Source organism: Jaculus jaculus, chromosome X (genome assembly GCF_020740685.1).
Source record: "Jaculus jaculus isolate mJacJac1 chromosome X, mJacJac1.mat.Y.cur, whole genome shotgun sequence".
Lineage (NCBI taxonomy): Eukaryota > Metazoa > Chordata > Mammalia > Rodentia > Dipodidae > Jaculus > Jaculus jaculus.
The window spans coordinates 89344734-89363084 of record NC_059125.1 but is presented as its reverse complement, the minus strand read 5'-3'; the positions used below and the strand labels follow the sequence as shown (position 1 = coordinate 89363084).

At 34.3% G+C, this 18351-nt stretch overlaps 1 protein-coding gene across 2 annotated transcripts in view; it reads right to left on the bottom strand.

Moving 5' to 3' along the window:
* Window positions 1-18351, bottom strand: part of Diaph2 (diaphanous related formin 2) — a 915994-nt gene that overhangs the window by 696068 nt on the left and 201575 nt on the right. For both annotated transcript variants that reach the window (XM_045140096.1, XM_045140097.1), the window contains one exon: window positions 14275-14414. In XM_045140096.1, coding sequence (XP_044996031.1) covers window positions 14275-14414 — 140 coding nt within the window. The remainder of the gene's footprint in view (window positions 1-14274; window positions 14415-18351) is intronic.

Sequence of the window (18351 nt, the reverse complement as noted above, 5' to 3'; positions counted from 1 at the left end):
TTATCAATTAAGCAAGGCCCACTGGAGCTATACTGTAATCCTCGCTATTGTGGAAGATAAAGCAAGAAAATCATAAGCTCAAGGCCAATCTTAAGATACAGACCGAGTTCTTGGTCAGTTTGGGCCACTTAGACTATATTAAAATACAAATAAATAACAAAACAAAAAGTAAAAATCAAAACTGGTTGATGATTTAACTCAGTAGTATAGGATAATGCTTGCTCATATTCACAAGGACTTAAGGTTCAAGATACAAGACTGCAAAACAAAACAAAAAAATCAATAGGCAGGCATCATTTTTTTTTCTTTTTTTTTAATATTACTCATGCTTTCTTCCATCATAAAATCAAGGGAGACTTTAGATAACAAAATCATTAAGTATACCCAAAATAATAGTGAGTTGGAAGATGACTCAGTGGGCAAATGTTTATTGTACAAGTATAGAGAGAGTGGATATTATCTGAATATTTTAGTAGCACTGTATGCTACAGAACAAATCCAAGAACTAGAAAGGAGATGGAATGTAGAAAGCTTGAAAATGATATCCATGATACGTTACCTCAAATGAAGCTGGTTTATATCTAAAAGCATATTCTAATATTATGCTGCCTACATGGACTTCATCTCAGAAGATTCTCCATTATAAACTGTGTGATATGAGAAGCTACACACCTATAGCTTCCCTGACCAGGTGGGAGCTCTCACCAAATTAGCTATCCATTAAATAATAATAGGCAAACAGTTGGGGTCATAAAGCAAATACTGTTATCTAGTGCCCATGGATCTTCCTTCAATCAACTGTGCAGAATACCTGCTCTCCAGGTGCTAGCTGGCATCTTAATTGTGAATTGACAGCTATCCAGCTTCTATTAGAAGTCCAGCTGAGATGACAGATATGCCAGGGAGAGAAATCCAGGGGCATTTCTCAAGTACAATGTCCCTTGGTTGTAGGATAGAATACTAGAAAGCTGCAAATCAACACTATTGCTCTACATCTGTGTATTAACTCCATGACCTTGATTCTTTCTTTTTCTTTAAGTCACAGCCTCATGGAGGAAATGGGTATTCAATGTAATCCTCTATACTTTTTGAAAAGTATTATCAATGACTCACCTAACTGTGTTATACATTATCTCTCATTTGAAAAGAGCCACAAAATGAAATGCTCTAAAAATTAGGAGGCATATCCCTCCTTAAAAAATATACATGCAATAACATGTGCCTGGTAAAAGGTCTATCTTGCACTATTTCACTGTGCACGACCCTTAGAAAGAAAGACAATTGGAGCTATTTTACACTCATATCATTGCCTGGCATGAGGCTGGACTATTGAAAATGGCCCACATTCTCTCCTTGTTTACCTTTTATTTTTAACTGGTCTAAGTGTAGCAATGTGATACCTGTTTCTGTTGTTTAAAGCTACAATTATTAACTTTACTGTCAGCTTTTGTGATTTTCCCATCATAATAAGGGAAATAAATCAAAATTCTAATAACTGTCCAAGAACGTTTGAGGAATTAACTCATATAAATCAAAACAGAAATATTCCAAATAATGGAAATTATTTTATTCTTAGTAATAATTTTGAATATATAAACATACAATAAATATACATAAATAATTTAAGTTGAAAGGAAGTTATCCACCTAGGAAAAATATATTTTATTGTTGTGTAGACTGTTCTACTAGATTGTACATATCTTTATAAGTAGATGTTTAGTAATAACCTTCTCATTGTTTTAGATGATTAATATAAGCACATCACCTTTTAAATTTAAATGTATAACTTGAATGAAAAAAAAAACTCTGATGCTTTGGGGGAGCTTCTATATGCCATGTACTTAAAAAAAATGCTAACATGAGAATCACCATTTACCTAATTGTCTATAACTACTTCCCTCAATAACACAATACTTCAAAAATCTGGATCAGCATTTATTATGCCCAATTGTTTTTACAAATAAGGTAGGACACGTTATTTTAGCTTGTTTCTATTATAAGGTATAACACTGGATGTGTCTAAGAAAAAACTGCATTTTTATACATCAATGTAGGTAATAATTTGTAGCCAATTAATACTTAAAGCAGCAGTTTAGTCATTTCAAATAAATATAGAATTAATGCAGACTAAAATTGTTGACCAAGCTTTCAAAAGAATTTAAGTTGATGTAAGTGCAATGACAAGTATATTCTCTTCTATGTATAAAAGTGTTATTGATGTTCTAAAAGAATTCATGTACTTAAAAGGGTGAAAACAAATACCCATATTAAATACCCTTCTTAATAGCACAGCTCACCATGCTGCCTTCTGAGATTTGCTTAGAATTTTAAGTCCTGTGCACATTTCTACATCACAAAACAAGGGCCTCATTCATCCATTATTCATACTTAACTCCCAGAAAAATGTTCTATGAGTATTGATCTTCACCTACCTTTATATTAATCCACTAAATAGTGTTGGCTGCTTTGCCAAGCTTTTATTAAGTTTAATACAGGCTGCTTAAATAGTTATTAACTTTCATAATTGAGAAAGTATTTCTATTGTTAATGTCTGTTGCTGTCAAGATTCAGCTATGTTCATTATAATGATGATTATCTGAAAATATGTATGTGTTAATAGGCTAAAAAATACGGTTAAATATAAATTAAATAAAATATCAAAAAATACTCCACATTTATAAAGTCTAACATTTTTTTCAACTGTTTGGAACATCTCCATAAACATTTTGCCCTGAGTTTGGCAGGAAAATAGGTCCTAAACAAACTGTGTGTGCATGCATGTACACACACACACACACACACACACACATTTCCACTGAGTTAAAATACCACTCAAGCTGTCAGTTAATTTTCACACTATGTATGAAAGGAATTGTATGTAATCGCAACTCTGTGATAATATTTTTCAAACTAGTGTTTGCTGTATTTGTCAGTGTCACAGGTGGAGAAAATTCATCACAATGCTTTATTTTTTCACATTTGTTTGAATCTTCATAAAATGTTCTGCAAATCCCTATAACTCCTGTGCAATTTGGCTGGGAAGAAAGTCAGCCAAATCCACTGGTCATTTCTCAGTAGGCATAGTGTCCTTTTACACACATCAGTAAAGTCATCACAACCTAAATCTAAAAATAATGTAGCTCTCATTATAAACCATACACAGTCTATAGTATATGCAGAGTCTAATGCAATTTGTGATGGCAGATAGAGAATTATTTTATAGTTCAAGTACATAGATTTTTAGGGTAGTTAGTAGAGTTGTAAACATTCAATTCTACTAACTTGCCATGCAACTGCAAAAGACTTGTGCAAGACATGCAATTCTGTCTGTAGCTTACAAATAGGGTTCCAATCAAAGCCACAGGCCACATTCTTATGTGGAAGAAGTTAGCTTTATTCTTTTCTCTGAGTTTAGCGAAAAAAGCGTAGCCACAACCAGCGTCAGATTAATGCAAATTCATTCTCCCTACTGAAGAAGCATAGGCTGTTATTAATAATGCGTCAATATCCATATCAAATCATATATGTTTGTATATAAATGACACAATGAAACAAATAAGAGGCAAGTATGGATTTTGCCAGAGAAAACTAACACTGAAATGATGAATGCAAACATATAAGCATGCAACCATTATGGGACTTCAGTGGGTAAACATACACAGTAGAAAACATATGTTAAAGGAATGTGGTATGTCCAGTAGATGATAGTTTATGAAAGGCATATTTAAATTTTTACCAGTAACAGAAAATCATATAATGAAATAACTTTCTTAGTATCACTTTATCATCAAAGTGATTAAATACTATAGGAATGTGAAATTCATCAATGAAATTAATGTTCTGAAATGACTGTTTCTTTAGGAACGTAGAGTAAGAAGTGTGTGTGGGTGTTTAAACTTAGGGGAAAGAAACTAGTTACAATTGTGGTAAGAAAGAATATCAGCCAAGAGAAGAAAAACGAAACTCTACAGCTTTATGGAGGAATAATTTCTCCCTCTGCAAAATGGTATGTAAACATGTAATATACTTCTAATATCAAAGATAGAAAGATTGGCAATAGAAAAAGAGAATAGAGAACATGTAAGTTTCTAGTTAGAAGCTGACAAACTCATTTCCATATGGAGAAATTGAGGCCAAATGTGGTCTACTCACAGGTACAAGGACAGAACAAACAGCAAGAGATCAAGGAGTAGAAATGCTAGTGTCAGCCTATCATATATATATAACAAGCTACCTCTCTGAATCTACTACAATACAAATGTCTACATTACAAAAGGGAACAAGTCCAACAAACCTTTGTCTTCACTAAGGATGAAAAGCTAATTTAGCCTATGTTTTCCAGTTACTCCTATTATCCACATTTAATTTAGCTGAACTTTGGCATTTCAATAGATTTAAGGTAAATGTTCCTTTGCATAATAGCAGTGGATAGTGTCTACTCAGAACCTCAGAACATGACCTTCTGTGGATATGATCTTTCTAGATATAAGTTAAGAATCAGAATGAGAACTATACTGTATTAGAGTCAGCCTTAAATCCAAGCAAACTGACATTAGAAGAGACAGAAAGGTATCTAGACACAAAGAAAAAAGTGAAGATGGAGGCAAAGACTGGACTCTAGTCAAGGAAGGTATGCCATAAGCTGGAAGTCTTCCTCTAGAGCATGTGGAGGAAATTCTGCAAACTGTGGGGATTATTTTTGGTTTTGCAAGCACTCCAATATATGGATATTGTTCCAAAATTCCTAGAAAATTAAAAGAATAATATTCAATGATCCCTATTTAATTCAAGTCATGTTTTACTGTTATATAATTCACGTTCTGCTCAAAGTGATTTATCTTACCATCTGTAATTTTCTTTATTTTCTGTGTAACTTAATTCTTGTATGAGTTATTTTCATTCTTTTGTCCTTTTCTGTTCTCACTTCATTGCTTTATTTATATATTTGCCTATGTCCACTTGGAAGATTAATTAGTTGTTTGTTGTGTTGGTTTGGTTGCTTATTTGTTGGTTTCGTTGAAGAAGGTTAAGCCGTTTTCAGTGGTTGTAAGTAGGTAGAAAAATTACATGCTTGATGGTGAATTTAAGTCCAGTATAAAGAAAAGGTGTGGTTTATACTATCAAGTGGCTGCAGACATTGAAAGGGAGTGTTTTCTTAAATTTAGAAAATGTTCCTAAAGTTAAATAATTTTTATGTAACAATTCTATAACCTTTATTTCAAAGTCAATGTTAATACTTCTTGTGATTTCTAAAGAGAGGACACTACATGTCTCTTCTAGAACTTATTTGATGGTATGGTATAAACACACAGCCATCCACCAATACAGCAGTATAAATAAAAATTATATATGAATGCTAAAGTACAGACAATGTCCAGCACAACCAACATATTTTATGTAAGAAAATTGGGGTGAAAGTTAATAAATTGAGAACTTTTGTTTTTGTCTCCACTTCTAGGCTTTCCTCTAATCTTTTATTTAATTTTGGTAGAGCCCTATATTTTTTTAATCTTCTAATGATTCATTAATTACACACGACTGTCTACAAAGTGCCATATTTCCTCTTACACATATGACTTGGATTATATTTAGAGAAAATACAGATGTTACACCAGAATGCAGATATGTAGATCTACTTTCAAGTAGTAGAGAGGGGAGTGGAAGTAGGTGAAAATTTTCCTTCTACTGTCACACTACAATCCCTTCTGGCAGTAAAAGCCACTCTGTGCCCTCCAAGATGGAAATTTAAAATGGAAAAGTTTCTTCCACTTTCCTCAGAGCTGGCCTGGAAAAAAGCTTGTTTTCCTTCTGCTGACTATTGTTTCCTGAGTTTTCCTAAGAGCAGAAAGTAGTATGAAGTTCAGTAAACTGTGATGCACATCTTCCTGCTTCTGTAACCAAGAAAAAACATGATTTTATGAGTTCTGACACACAGAGTATGAAAAACACTTATGGTGGCATGCCAACTGAGGTGGGCTGGCATGGAAAATTTTGCTCAAGCAAAAACAAATGGGGGCCAGAGTTTCCCATTTAGAAATCTGATCTAAACAACAAAGATCAGCTAATATTAGAAAATTAGATGATTATTGGAAGTTCCATGTTAACATTAACATCACAGTTACTGGCCATCAATTTCTGTAGCTGAGTAAGGGACAAAATCTAAGCCTCCCTGAGGCACAATTTCACAGCTGTTACGAGATTTCTCTGAGATTTATAGCTCCTTTTCTGCAATGAATAACATGTTCTCCATCATTTCTATCCAAAGTTATCCTCTAAAAATATAGGTCAGGAAAAGCCATTCTTTGTCTCCAAATACGCTGACATCTTCCCATACTGTAGACTCCTTGATATTTTGGACATACCGTTCATGTTCCAATCCCCATTATCTATGCATGTGTATTCCTCTACCAATGTTTTGCTTTCAGTTCACTACATAACACAACCTCCAACTTCCTTTAAGTCCCCACCGAGGGCTGGAGAGATGGCTTAGCAGTTAATTGCTTGCCTGTGAAGCCTAACCACCCCAGTTTGAGGCTCGATTCCCCAATAACCACATAAGCCAGATGCACAAGGGGGCACAAGCATCTGGAGTTGGTTTGCAGTGGCTGGAGGCCCTGATGTGCCCATATTCTCTCTCTCTTCTAACTCTATGCCTCTTTCTCTCTCTGTCTGTTGCTCTCAAATAAATAAATAAAAATAAACAAAAATATTGTAAAAATCCCCACCCAAAGAAGTCAATAAATTCAGGGAAATGTTGCCTGACCATTTGACATAAGAAAGTAACCTCCTTTTCTCAGCGCATACCACAACCTGGCATTCTGTGTAAACTAAAAAACAAAAGTACAACAAAAAAGTGCATTAACTGTAGCCTACTGATTCCAACCTGTAATACATTCAACCTGGGAAGCTAAGGCAGGAAAATCACAAATTCAAAAGCTACCTAGGCTACAAAGTTCGTTTAAATTCATCCCAGGCAATTTGTGAGATAAGCTTTCTTTATCTGAAAATGAAAAGTAAAAAGAAGGCTAAAGATACAGCTCTGTGGTAGAGGGTTTGCCTGGCATTCACAAGGCAGGTTCAATCTCTACTATAGGAAAAATATTGACAGTTTTTCCTTATTAGAATGTTAGTTCCATAGGGACACACCTAATATGGTTAAGAGAAATGTAGTATTTTATTTCTGTATTATATGCTCATGGGATATATATAGTCAGATCACATGTAATAAGTGTCATTTAGTAATCTGTTTAAATTTAAAGTACTTCAAAAACTAACTCTTAATGATAAAAAAGAATTTTTGCTAATTGATAATGTAATGCCCAATGTCTAATAATGTCTAATAAATATGTCTATAAATAATAATATCTAATAAACATGAGATTTAGATCATATAGATATCATCCCAAAATAATAATCAGAAAGAGATGGCCAAAATTTAACTATGTAGAAATGTTAGCAGAAAAATATAGGCATTACAAAATATTATACTTTGATAATTATAAGCATACATTTAGAGAACATGTATAATGCCAGATGCTTTTGTAATCAATGAAAACATATGTCTACATAGTACTCTATCACTAAGTCCTCTACTTTAGCAAAACAGAGGCTTAGAAAATGGTACAGAGGCTAGGAGCACTTAGAGGAAAAGCATGAGTACCTGAGTCTACTCCATACCACACTCTTAGCCAAGTATGGCTATGCATGCCAACCCACAACCCAAATGCTGAGGGGGTTATAGATGGAAGGATCACTGGGGCACCCTGTTCAGTTTAACTGAAAACCAGAGATTGTCAATGACAGAAGAGTCGCAGAGGATACCTAGCATCTTCTTCTGGCTTCCACATATGTGTGGCATGTGGCACATATATCTGCACAAATGAACATGCAGCAAGTACACACACATACCAAAATAAAATAAAATAGAAAATGAGAGGGAAGGAGGAGAGAGAGAGAGAAGTTTACAATGTATAAATAAAATCTTGTCAATTTTGGAAAATTAGTACAAGCTTTGTATTTTCTATTCTTTTCTACTTTGGATGAAAGCTATACTCCTAAAAATTCAAGTAAAATGTTATGAAACACATGAAGTCTAACTATTAAGTATATGATGAATAAAAGCATGATATTCAAGAAGTGTTATTCATCTTGAGGCTGTACAGTTCAGGGCCCATGTTTTCAAGACAAAATACCTGTAGGGAGAATGCTAACAGTTCTTGGGCACATAGCTCAAAAATTAAGCTAAGTATCCTGAGCTTCAATGTTATGCTCTACAAATGGGAAATAATAATAATAATAATAATACCTTGGGTTGTGTGCATTATTGAAAACGTCCCATAACATTGCCTAGGATAGAACACATATCTGAGTATATTTTATTTGTTTTACTCTAGATTTTTTTATGTCTTTAAAAAATGCCCCTGGGGCATTCAAAATATGAAAGCAGGGCTGGAGGTATGGCTTAGCGGTTGAGCAATTGCCTGTGAAGCCTAAGGACCCTGGTTTGAGGCTTGATTCCCCAGGAATCCATGTTAGCCAGATGCACAAGGGGGCACATGCATCTGGAATTCATTTGCAGTAGCTGGAGGCCCTGGAGTGCCCATTCTCTCTTCCCTCTCTCTCTCTCTCTCTCTCTCTCTCTCTCTCTCTCTCTCTCTCTCTCTCTTCCTCTCCCTCCCTCCCTCCCTCCCTCTTTCTCTCTGTCTGTCTGTTGCTCTCAAATAAATAAATAAACCTCAACGTATGTACATACATATATACATAAACACACACACACATGTATAATGTTGGTCTTCTTTATCCATAGGATCTGCATCTATTAATTCAACTGGAGAAAGCATTCAAGAAAAAAAATGAATATGCACTAACAAGTACATTTTTTATCATTTTTTCCCTAAACAATGTAGTATGACAACTACAGAAAAAGTATTTTTATTGTGAAACATATTAATATAATCTAGATACTATTAAAATATGAGGGAAGATATGCAGTTATATGAAAAACTGTATCATTCTATACAGATATAAATTGAGTTACCACATATGTAAGTCCACTACCTTTCTTTCTTAGAATACTATCTGAAAGATAGGAAGTACTATATAAATGTTATCATTTTAATAAGCATTAATCAGAAGTCAATTTCATATAAGGTTTAGTTAAAATGAACCTTTAAATCCATAAGCTAAGTGCTCACTAAACTTCTAAAAAATAAAAATAATCCTTGGGTTTTACATTTGTCTGATTTCTCATTATAAAAAGTGAACTGGGGACTGGAGAGATGGCTTAGCAGTTAAGCGCTTGTCTATGAAGCCCAAGGACCACAGTTCAAGGCTATGTTCCCCAGAACCCACATAAGCCAGATGCACAAGGTAGCACATGGATCTGGAGTTCATTTGCAGTGGCTGGAGGCCCTGATGTGCCCATTCTCTCTCTGACTCTTTCTCTCTCTCTCTGTTGCTCTCAAATATATAAATAAAAATAAGCAAAAAAAAAAAAAAGAAAGAAAAAGCGAACTGTAATGGGTTGGAGAGATGGCTTAGTGATTAAGGTATTTGCCAGAGAAGCCTAAAGACCCACATTTGTTTCCCCAGTACCCACATAAACCACATGCACAAGGTGGTACATGAATCTGAAGTTTGGTTGCACTGGCTGGAGTCCCTGGTTCCCTCATTGTCTCTCTGCTTCCATCTCTTTATTTCCCTCTCTTAAAATAATAAAATGAATGAAATTTAAAAAACATCATTTAAAAAATGAACAGTAGAAAGACGAGAAGCAGATTTAGCAAATTATGCTAAAATAATTACTAAATTTAGTGAGGAAAGTGATAAATTAAGAATTATTAAAATAGTAATAATAGATATGACTTAAAACCATTTCTAAAGCTACTTATTCATAGTTAATGCAGGATGAACGTCAATAAACACACACATGTTTAGCATATGCATACGAGCCACTGGGGTAAAAAGAAACTACAAGTGAGTTATGTTCATCAACTATGTTTTTCAGGTCCCTCAAACAGATACTTTTGCCCAAAATAGCTGACAATATCTCCCCAGAATTAGCCTATTCTTAATGGTTCAGCTCACAAACAGGGCCACATAAGAGGAACATTAGTCAAATCATCCCCAGGCTGAACAAAATTAAAGCAGTATGCATGCCAGGTGGCTGGTTGAAATTTATTTTTAATCTACTCTACATGGACAAAATAATTTAGCAGTTGCAATATCTTTGTTATTTCCACTCATATTTAGACCCACTTAACTAATCTTCTACTGTTGTCCCTTTCCTGCAGCAGAGAACACTAAAGTGCATAGTTACATCTGGAAGAATAAACAGGGAAGGTCTAATTACCAATACCTAAAAAGAAAAAAAAAATAAAACAAGGAATATTGATGGAGGACACTACTCCTTACAAGAGAGATGAGAGAATGACTGTCTACCTTAGACAGTGGTGCACATATCCCAATGTAATAGTACCAAGGCATAAAAATCAAGCTAGCCTCCTAAACTCTTTTTTTTTCTTTTTCACATATTTTCCCCCTACTTCTGGATGAATCCTACTAAAGTAGGGGAAAAAATACCCTATATACGCATCCAACTTGCCAGTTGAGACAACTCAGACAATTGCAAGATAAACCTACAGTTACAATCACATATATAATATACTAATCTCAGTGTTTCAGGGTTTCTATAAGTAGTATAACAGAAACATTTTATCTACTAAAGTATTTCTTTCAGCACCATAATTTTGAACAAAATATGTTTTTTTTTTGTTTCTCCACCTCCAGTATGAATTTCCCCAGGACAAATTATCATTTGAGCAAGCAGTAGTTCACATGTTCTTAAATATATAAAGACTAAAATTTTCAAAAAAGTGTTTGATAGTTTAAATAACAAGTTTGTTATATTTGATCATTTGTGTTTTTCTTTTTTTTTTAATTTTTTTTTTTTTTTACTTATTTATTTGAGAGCGACAGACACAGAGAGAAAGACAGATAGAGGGAGAGAGAGAATGGGCGCGCCAGGGCTTCCAGCCTCTGCAAACGAACTCCAGACGCGTGCGCCCCCTTGTGCATCTGGCTAACGTGGGACCTGGGGAACTGAGCCTCGAACCGGGGTTCTTAGGCTTCACAGGCAAGCTCTTAACCGCTATGTCATCTCTCCAGCCCTCATTTGTGTTTTTCAAGAGTACCATTTATAATTTGTTTGCCTTGGAGGGGAAGGAAAGTTTATGAGTTATAGAGTTTATGAAGATTCAGTCTCATTTTTATAAGGGCTGTCAATGAAAGGTGATTTTCTTATGGTTTTAAGTAGTACAGATTACCAGCAATGGTATGTATTGAGAAGATTTTCTGGTTTTCATGCTCTCTTTTGTAATTAAATTAAGATGAGCAATATTCTTTTCTACATGACTGAATAGACAAACACATACATGCCTAAACATAGATATATTAATATATGCATTCTATGAAAATATGTATTATTTTCTTTCCTCTAATGTGACTAAACTAGCATTTTAAAGATACCATTTTTACTTTATGCATAACAGAGGGCTTAATGATCAATGATTTAAGTCTCACACACATAATATAATCTACACTAAAATGCAATTTTATTACTAGGATAAAACATTTGGCATTATACATAGAAATGAAAATTTTTATTCCAGATAATAAAAGCTACTAATCCATAAAGACATAAAACTAAAGGCTTTCTCAAATGAACTTGGAAAAATTATATGGTGAAGTTAAAATTTTACAAAACAACTGTAATAAAACATTTCAGTTAATTTCTGTTCAACTTATGAAGTTACATGTTCCTATAATTACTTGTTTGCCTAGCCTCCAAGAAAAATACTGTTTTACAAAGAAAAGACAATATAAAAAGTACAAATAATACTCCAGAACATCAACTTTACAGAGTATGTATGATATCAATATGCATGCAAATATTAAAAATTGTAGTTTAATCCAAAGAGGATATACTTGAAACAATCATAAAACTTAAAATCCATTAAAATATACAAAGATGACTTTCCAAAGGCGATTTGCTGAAATATGTAACATAGCCATTTTTTAGGTAACAAATCTATGGTAAGAAGTGAAATTGCTCAATAAATGCCTGAACTGAGCATTTGAATTCATAACTTCTTATTTAAGCAAATTTGCATTAATCAAGTCTGTATTTAGGAAAAATACTAACAAGACTATAAGATAAATCCAGAAATTGAAAACAATTCTAATGTAGAGCAGAAATTGTAAAACCTTTACAGCTTAGGGAAAAGTGGGGGATTGCAGGGATCTAAGAATACTTTGTCTCATGGAACTATATTATTAAGAGATGGAAGGAGATACCCTACTTTCTACTATGGCCTCTACATACATACATGGAGTACTGGCACCTGCACATGCAAAATAAGGTGTGAGCACGCACACACACACTTGCCACACACACACACACACACACACACACACACACACACACACGTACCACAAACACACCACACCACACCACAATCCTACATGTACACTTGTAGAATGAGAATAAAAGGGGACATACATTTCTTCACTCAATCAACTATTCAACAAAAATTTCTTATGAACATAAGTATTTCACACTATGAAAGGGTACTATGCGTGATACTGAGGTGGGGTGGGGGAGTATAATTGTGACAGTTTCCCTGCAAAATTCATCCTCACTTGGTGCAGCAGCTCACATGTGTAATGGTCACAGGCAGGAGGCTAAGGCAAGAGGAGTTTTAAGGATTCAAGACCAGCCTGGGCCTTAAAGTAAGATGCTATATTAACTTAGAAAGCAAATTAACAAAAATGGCAGGGGAAATGGCTCAGTGAGTTAAGTGCTTGTGGGAAAAGCATGAGGACCTGAGTTTGGATCTGTAGCACCCATGTAAATGCCACAAAGCCAGGGCAGCACACCTGCAATCCCCGTACTTGGAATAGGGAGAAGGGCTGATGCCCAGGGAAATATGTCTACCGATACTAGACAACTTGGTGATGTCAAGATTTAAGCAAGAAACCCTGTCTCCATAAAATAAGGTGGAGAAAAATTGAGGCATATACCTGACATCAATCTCTGACTCCACTCATGCAAGCACACACATATATACACACTCATACACATGCAAACACACAAAAATACACACTACACATACACATACAAAAAAAGCACAGTAAGATAGAACTTACTCTTGCATTCTTTGCTGAGATCATTGAAATGTGAACAGATTTTAAAAATAGCAAGACAGCCACCTCTGAAAGACTGTCATATTCTTAAGTCACAAAGAAATAATATTCTAATTTTTGTCATATAATTTAAATTTGTTTACAAAATGAATTATTACTACAAGTAAATGTATTTGAATTCATATGTAAATCCAAGTTGAATAACTAAGCTGCATTTACTAAGACTATGTGTACAAGATGGACCTAGTAAAATAGGGAAACATCATGAAAAGTTATAAAGTAAATAAAATTATTTGGTATGTTAATCTAAAAGCTTGTTATAGTCCAGAAAGAGATGATAAATACTGAACTTTATTACTGCCAATGAACTGCTATTTTAACAATCAACAGTATAGATTTTTAATGAGTTTATTGATAGTCTCTATCCCACTTCTTTATTGGTTAAAATAATTCAGTTTTGGCATCTCAAAGTTATACAAATGGGTGAGTTTTATATCTAAAACTTGAACAGAACATGACACTACCTATCTATCTATCTATCTCACAGGCACAAAAGGAAGAAAATCATAACCCAATTACTGTGTTGTGTAAATAAATATATAACAATAATTATCTGTGTGTACCATAGATAGACATCTATGCAAATATAGGAATTTCTAGTTCACGTTTATATAATATCAAAGCACAATTAAATATTCAAGTAATTTTTATATGTTTAAACCTTATACATCGTGGGCTAGAGAGATCGTCCAGTGGTTAAAGGCACTTACATGCAAAATGTAATGGCCCAAGTTCAATTCCCCAGTTCCCATGTGAAGCTAGAGGCACAAAGCACAACATACATCGGGAGTTCATTTGCAATGGCAACAGGTAATGGCATGCCCAACTTCCCACCTTTCTCTCTGCTTATAAATATTTTTTAATTATACATTTTTAAAAGCAAATTGAATTTATATAATCTATTACCTAATATCATGCTTCTGGACAGAAAAATCTTCAGGTTAAAATATTATAACTAAGTATAGTCCCAAATAATATACAGTATGAATTATAATAATAAGTACCACCTACCTGACAGGATTACTGGTTAAAGAGACTCTCAGTGATTCTAGGCAGTTAAGAAGTTTCTCATCTGAAATACCAGACCTCAGTTCATGAACATACTCTTGTGAAGACAGGGTGCATTCATGTTTGCTGTTCTTCAGGCCACCCTAGAAAATTCAAAACCAGATACTACTTTGGATGTATTTTTTTTTAAGTTGAAAGCAAAAAAAATTATATAATAGATATCTAATTATATAAAATATTTAAAGAATACTAGGCAAAAAATTTCTTTCTTTCTTTTTTGCAGTACTGAGATTGGAAGGAGCCCTGGGCCTTGAAAATGTGAGGTAAGTACTCTGTATCGTGTTAGAACCCTAGCTCAAAAAATCGTCAAAGAACTGAAACGTAAAGCCATATAATATTGGATATCTAGATTCTGCCTCCTTCTTCCTTCCCTCCCTCTTTCCTTCTCTCCTTTACCTCTTCCCTCTCTTTCTCTATCTTCCATTCCACCCTCCTTCCTTTCTCTACCCTTAGCTTCTGACCTCACCATGCCTATAATTCTCTTAATGAATCTTTAATTATAAAAGTGTAGAAAAATGTATTGTAGATATCACAACATTCTGCATTTTCTCTTTGAAAGAAAATTATACTGCTGTTGCTCAGAACCTGGATCGAATACTGACATGAATTGTATAAAGTGTCACTGGCAGAGTTAAATGTACAATTCAGGCATTTCAATTAATATTAGCTGGACTTTAACACACAGAATAAGTATGCATAAATCATCTCATTAATTTTGCTAGTTAACATACTTTTTATTCAATCCCATAAACTACAGAAAAGAAAATTAAATGAAAATATTATACATGCCCTAAATCTTTCAAAAGATCTCATAGGATATCAAGATATTGCAAAGCATGTGAGCAGTTATTAAACTATAAAACAATATAATATCCAAATAGCAATGCAATTAATCAAATCAAACTAAAACATTGACAATTGCTCAACTATTCCTTCCCGTTACTCCTCTGATGTGAATTAATTTTAAAATGTCATTAGATACACACTTATCTGGTAGAAACAATTTTTTTAGTTTAATTTTTCCTATCCATGGGGTTATTTCTACAAGTAATTATCTTATCACAGCTCTTCAGCCTCATCACCTTGCTAGAACTCAATAAATACTTCAGGGGAAAGGCTTCAAGGAAAATAACGACACTTTCATTGTATTTATAACTCATAGTTCCACATAGATATAACTAAACAAGATTTTCCATATAACATAATATTTTTATACTCTCTTGAATTAAAACTAGCTTTAGAGCTGGGCGTGGTGGCGCACGCCTTTAATCCCAGCACTCTGGAGGCAGAGGTAGGAGGATCGCCGTGAGTTCAAGGCCACCCTGAGACTCCATAGTGAATTCCAGGTTAGCCTGGGCTAGAGTGAGACCCTACCACGGAAAAAAAAAAAAAAAAAAAAAAACAACAACCTAGCTTTAGTACTATATTCTAAGTCCATACAGATTTTACTGGCTTTCTGCTAAGTATTCCAACACTTGCTCCCCCTTATTGTAAACAAGTTTGAACATTAACAGATATAGACCTACTTTTCTTTAAAGCTATATTAAAAATTAAAAATTGACTCCCTAGAATTTCATAATTTCTGGTTGTGTATGGAGAATGCCTCCTCAATATAGAAATTACTAATTATTCTTAATTCATGAATTAAATTACCACTACATTATAAATACTAAAAAGTCTTCTTGAAATACAGATAAGCTTCAATTTTGAATGCACTGCAGCAATATTATCACTATGCTACAATTAAAATATTGTGATTATGTGTTATTATGTGTGTCTCTTTTTATACTGTGAATGCAATAAGAACACACATTCTGAATCTAGTCAGGCTCAAAAAAGCAAGTGCTATTTTTGAATTTGTCTGTGGTAATTACAGAACAAAAATGCAGTTTTACATTTTAGTTCTCATGTTGAATTATCTTGCTTTATTACAAGATATAGTAGAAGCTCTTAAAAGTTATTTGCTAGGTCTGGAGAGATGTCTTAGCAGTTAAGGCATTTGCCTGCAAAGCCTAAGGACCCAGTTTTGGTTCCCCAGTACCAACATAAGCCATATACACATGGTTGTGCATGTGTCTGGAGTTTGTTTGCAGTGGCTAGAGCCCCTGGCACACCTATTCTTTCTTTCTCTGCTTCTTCCTCTCTCAAATAAATTAAAAAAAATAAAAATAAAGAAAAGTACTTTAAAAACTGATGGGATAAGTTGCAACATACATTAAGTAAAAACACAATTTGAAATCATTCATACCTTTCTATAATTCATCTACCCATCCTTTATTCCACAATGAATGACAGTATGTAACCATTTACATAATTTTCTTGAAAAAAAGAATGATTCATTAATTTATTTGCAAGCAGACAGAGAAAGAGAAAGAGGACGGGAAAGAAATTGGAAACCCCCCGCCCCCGTCTCTGCAATAAAAAAATAAATAAATAAAAACAAAAAAAAAGGGCTGGAGAGATGACTTAATGGTTAAGGCACTTGCCTGTGAAGCCTAAGAAACCATGTTCAACTCTCCAGATCCCACATAAGCCAGATGCATAAGGTGAGGCAAGCACAAGGTCTCACATGCCCACTAGGTGGCACAAGTGTCTGGAGTTTGACTGCAATGGCTAAGGCCCTGGTGTGCCAATTCTCTCTCTTACTGTCTCTAAAATTAAAATAAAGAAATAAATGTAAAGAAAATAAATGGGTGCACCAGGGCCTCTAGACACAGAAAACATAATCCATATTCATGTGCTACTTTGTGCGTCTGGATTTATTTGGACACTGGGGAATCACACCTGGGTTGTTAGGCTTTGCAGGAAAGTGCCTTAAATGCTAAGACATCTCTCCAGCCTGATAGCATAATTTTTATTTTTGTTCAAGAAACTCACTTCCTACAACACTACCAAGTCCATCTGAAAACTGAGTCAAGAATTAAAGCAGGGCAGTCTATAGTCACATACCACTTTTATATAATCTCCAAGTTCATTTCTCATTTAATAGGCTTAACTGATCCTTCCTAGAGGCTTGTACATAGTGCTTGCTCCTTGTATTCTGGTGTTTTCTCAGGAAAACTCCTCCAGCTGAAGAGACCCATCATTTAAATCTCAGCCTGACAATGCTCTTCTTTCCCCATTCTAATGATCTTCACAATATTTTATATCTTAATTTGTTTATTTATTTGAGAGAGAGAGAGAGAGAGAGAGAATGGACACACCAGGGCTTTTATATGTCGTAAACAAACTCCAGATGTGTGTGCCACCTTGTGTATCTGGCATATATAGGTCCTTGGGAATCAAACCTAGGTCCTTTGATTTTTTAGACAAGTACCTTAACCACTGAGAAATCTTTACAGCTGAGTATTTTATAGCTTAAACAGTACTAGCTCTAAAAAAGTATAATGTGTTTACTGTGTTTTTCCTGATCAGTATGCTATATGAAGTAACAATACTGCCTGTGTTGGGCACCTCTATACCCCACAAATCTTATGAAACTCTCTGGTAAATAATAAATAGTAAGTTTCCTTAAAGGATGAATGAATAATAAACAAATAAGTAAATAATAAACAATTTGAACATGAAGCTTCTAAGCTTATCTTAGCTTTAGGGATAGCTAATCTTCACAACTTTATTGATTCAAGGGACTCCTGGGAAATAGCATCACATACCTAGCACATATTTGTGAAGACCTTTCCAGAGATCAATTAGATCATAAAGTCTCCAACTTAGTCAATGGTGAAAATCTCTTTTGGTGGATTCAAATTTCAATAAACCATTAGGAAGCAATGAAACTGTGTAAGATGTGTCATAGCTTGAGGAAGGGATCACTGGTGACATGCCTTTGTAGGATGTATCTATGCTTGGCCTATTTCTCTTTTCTGCTTCTTGTCTACCATAAAGTGACCAGCTATATTCTGCCATGGATACACTGAACTTGATTGGCCTCAGGCTCAAAACAATTAGTAACAAGTTGACTATGGAAGCAAACAACTGCTTCAGACAAAAAACAAGTTTCCTCATTCATATAATTTCTCT